Source organism: Macadamia integrifolia, unplaced genomic scaffold (assembly GCF_013358625.1).
Source record: "Macadamia integrifolia cultivar HAES 741 unplaced genomic scaffold, SCU_Mint_v3 scaffold1507, whole genome shotgun sequence".
Classification (NCBI taxonomy): Eukaryota; Viridiplantae; Streptophyta; class Magnoliopsida; order Proteales; family Proteaceae; genus Macadamia; species Macadamia integrifolia.
In genome coordinates, this window is record NW_024868237.1 from 29,189 (window position 1) to 32,106 (window position 2,918).

Here is a 2,918-nt window from a genome sequence, read left to right on the forward strand (position 1 = left end):
TGTTGGGGGTGGGGAGGTGATGCAAAACTGAGGGCATACACAAGGAGAAAGAGGCCTGTCAGCCAGGCTGGTTAGGGCTTGATAAGCAGCCCACGATTTGTATGGGGGATTATGTTTGGTTTTGTTTGGTTTATTATTTGGTTCAGCTTGGGTTAGCGAGCTGGTTCAATTTAAGTCATATCTTGTCTCTTAGAAGTCAAGTTAGTAGAACTTAGTTTTCTTTTTCCAGTTTTTTCTATTTTCAGTTTTAGAAAGTAATGTATTAGGAGTTTATTTGAGGTTTCCTTTTATGGAATGTGTTACAATGTATTTCCCCCCATTAGTCATTATAAATATAGAAGAGGAGGCCTCTAAGGCTCTGACGATTTTCACAAACAAATATTGCTGTTGCTGCTGCTGCTTCTCTGCTAGCGACTTCTGTGTGTCTGATCACAGTGATGGGTTGGTGTGCGATCCAACGACTTGTTGCAGTCTGAAGCTCAGGATGATCTTCTTCTTCAAGTATTCCTCCTCTCTGTTATAGCTTCCTAAGTACTCTGCTGCTGCTCATCGATTCAGGTATACACAACCCTAGCTCTGCCCAGAAAATTTTCAGAAGTTTCTATTTTGGTTGCTGGTTATCTGGAGCAGTTTCAGCTGAAACTTGGATCGAGCCTCCCTCCCATCTGGACCTCCACTCGACCAGAAGATCAGGTCATTCTGAGCAGCCATCTGAGAGAGACAAAAAAACTCCCAGATTCTGTCTTTTAGTGCTTTTCTCAGCCTATACCTGAAATCGATAGGAGTCTCTTTTGGCCTATCCTGATTCCAGTGATCTCCTGTGATTTAGTGCATGTCTGATGGTATGTGAAGTTTATTTCAGTCCTTGATAGCCTCTATTTGATCAGCTATTGACCTGACTCAAGAAGCCCTTGTTAACTGAGACCGATAGCTTGTGCCTTGTCTGCTTTTCTTTTAGTCTAATACTCTAATTTCCTGTGCAACTATTGGACTGGTTTATGGTTGTTCTTTGATGTAAAAAAATCCTGCAGTTGTGAGCTGGTTTGACTTGTCAACATAGTTCTACATTAGGAGTGAGAGCCTTCATCTGTTCTGCCAACTGCTGTGTTTTTACTTGCTGTTTGTCTTCTGTGGTTTGTTATTTCAGTGGCTAAACCTTTGTCTCAGACCCAAGGTTACACCAGTGTTAACAGCCCTAATTAATAGCATATTGGGACTGTTACCTAGTTTCTGTTGCTGGAACTAGGTGTTACCATTTTTCTGTTGCTGGAACTAGGTGTTATAACCTACTGTTTTTGGTCCTTGTAATCCTATTATGGGTTAGGTTATTAGTTGGCTTTTGGTGACCTAGTCCTACATCATCCACCCCTTCCTGGTTTCAGAAATTTCTCTTGCTTTTCTTCTATTGATTGTCAAATTTGTTGTGGGGTGAATTCAGTAGGATTAGAATTTCGAAAATTACATCTGAAATCTTGATTTGATAGAAACTTCTACGTGGAATTCTCTTGGCTGCAAGCTACCAAACTTTCGCTGGTTTCCTGTTGTAATCGAAAGTAGAAGAAGGCCCTCTTCTTTTCTTTTACAGTTAAAATTTTAGTTGCTCGTTTTACCCATTATACCCCCTTCTTTTTTATGTTATTGGAACTTTATCACTAGCCCCCCCCCTTCTGAATTTCCAGGATTGTCTTGACCTGTGGTCGCATCAAATCAAGTATTTCTCCCTCATTGTAAGATCACCCTTGTGTGGAGGGAATGTGAACTTGATATTATAACTTGCGTTTTTGAGGGTTGCTAGGATGTTGATTAGAATGGCAGTAATATCATCGGGACCATTTGACTGCCAGGCGTGAATAACCCTTCATATTATCTGTTTTATTTTCATTTTGTTCCTCTTCCCATTTCTGCAGTTGGACTATTCAGTTTCGGTCAATTACTTGTTTGCTACATTTCTGTTAAGTGGTCTACATTGAGTTATTGACACAATGACTCTCAACATTGTAGACAAGGAGCTCGACATTATTGAAATGGCTGTCTATGGAGATGTGATTCGACCAGGTAACCAGTGCCGTTGCAGAACTGTGGCTGAAATGCTTGGTCAGTTTAAGTCAAAAGACCGAATGGCTGCTTGCAAACTGCCACATGATGACACTTTGTAGCTTCCAAGGCAGAAATATTATGTCAGGTGACTTGAGAATAATCTAAACCAGTTTCTTCATCAACAGTGCTGCCAAATCTCATCGTGGCTCCTCGGAGATTCGATCTGGTGTTTTGTTGACAAATCTCATTGTGGCTCCTCAAGAGACTCTATCTGGTCTCATCTTTTGTACATTAAACTGAATTTAAAATTACAGTATACCTGATTAAAATGTCCATTCTTAAAATTAAAATGCTTGGTCTCAGAACCTTGCGTTTGAAGCACCAGTGCGATGCTCCTAAAGCCTCCAAAAGTTATACTTCTCTCACTTCTTGGGTGACATTTGTGTTTCAAAAATTTGGGTTGGGGATTTGGTTTGCTGTTTGTGAATGTTCAGGTGCACATTGTTGAGAAGATATGGATTTCTTCTTCGTCTCCACACTCTTAAGGGATGCAATCTTACAGTAGGCTCCACTTCAATCCAATGCATCTACTAGTGATGTATTTAACAACGCTCGAAAAAAGAAGAAGAAGAAGATCCTAGGAGATGGAAGATCTGTTCAAACGTTGTGCGCTAATGGAAATTGATCTTTAATTAGTTGGGCCTTGATCATACCTGCTTTCGGATAGGACAAGATGTTTAGTTAGAGGCTTAATTAAGGCCCTTTTTACACAAGCTATTTTTTCTGTTCACAATGTTGGTAGAATACTAGAATCCTAATCGTCTGTATAAGGTTGTTAATTTCTAAACACGAGGGAAGAAGAATTTCATGACAAAGACTTA

The 2,918-nt window shown here is 40.0% G+C and overlaps 1 protein-coding gene across 1 annotated transcript in view; it reads left to right on the forward strand.

The window, feature by feature from the left end:
• The window catches only part of LOC122063979, a 21,592-nt gene extending 19,171 nt beyond the window's left edge, over positions 1 to 2,421 (forward strand). The window contains exon 3 of the mRNA XM_042627674.1: positions 2,002 to 2,421. Coding sequence (XP_042483608.1) covers positions 2,002 to 2,156 — 155 coding nt within the window. The 3' untranslated portion in view covers positions 2,157 to 2,421. The remainder of the gene's footprint in view (positions 1 to 2,001) is intronic.
• The last annotated feature ends 497 nt before the right edge of the window (positions 2,422 to 2,918 follow it).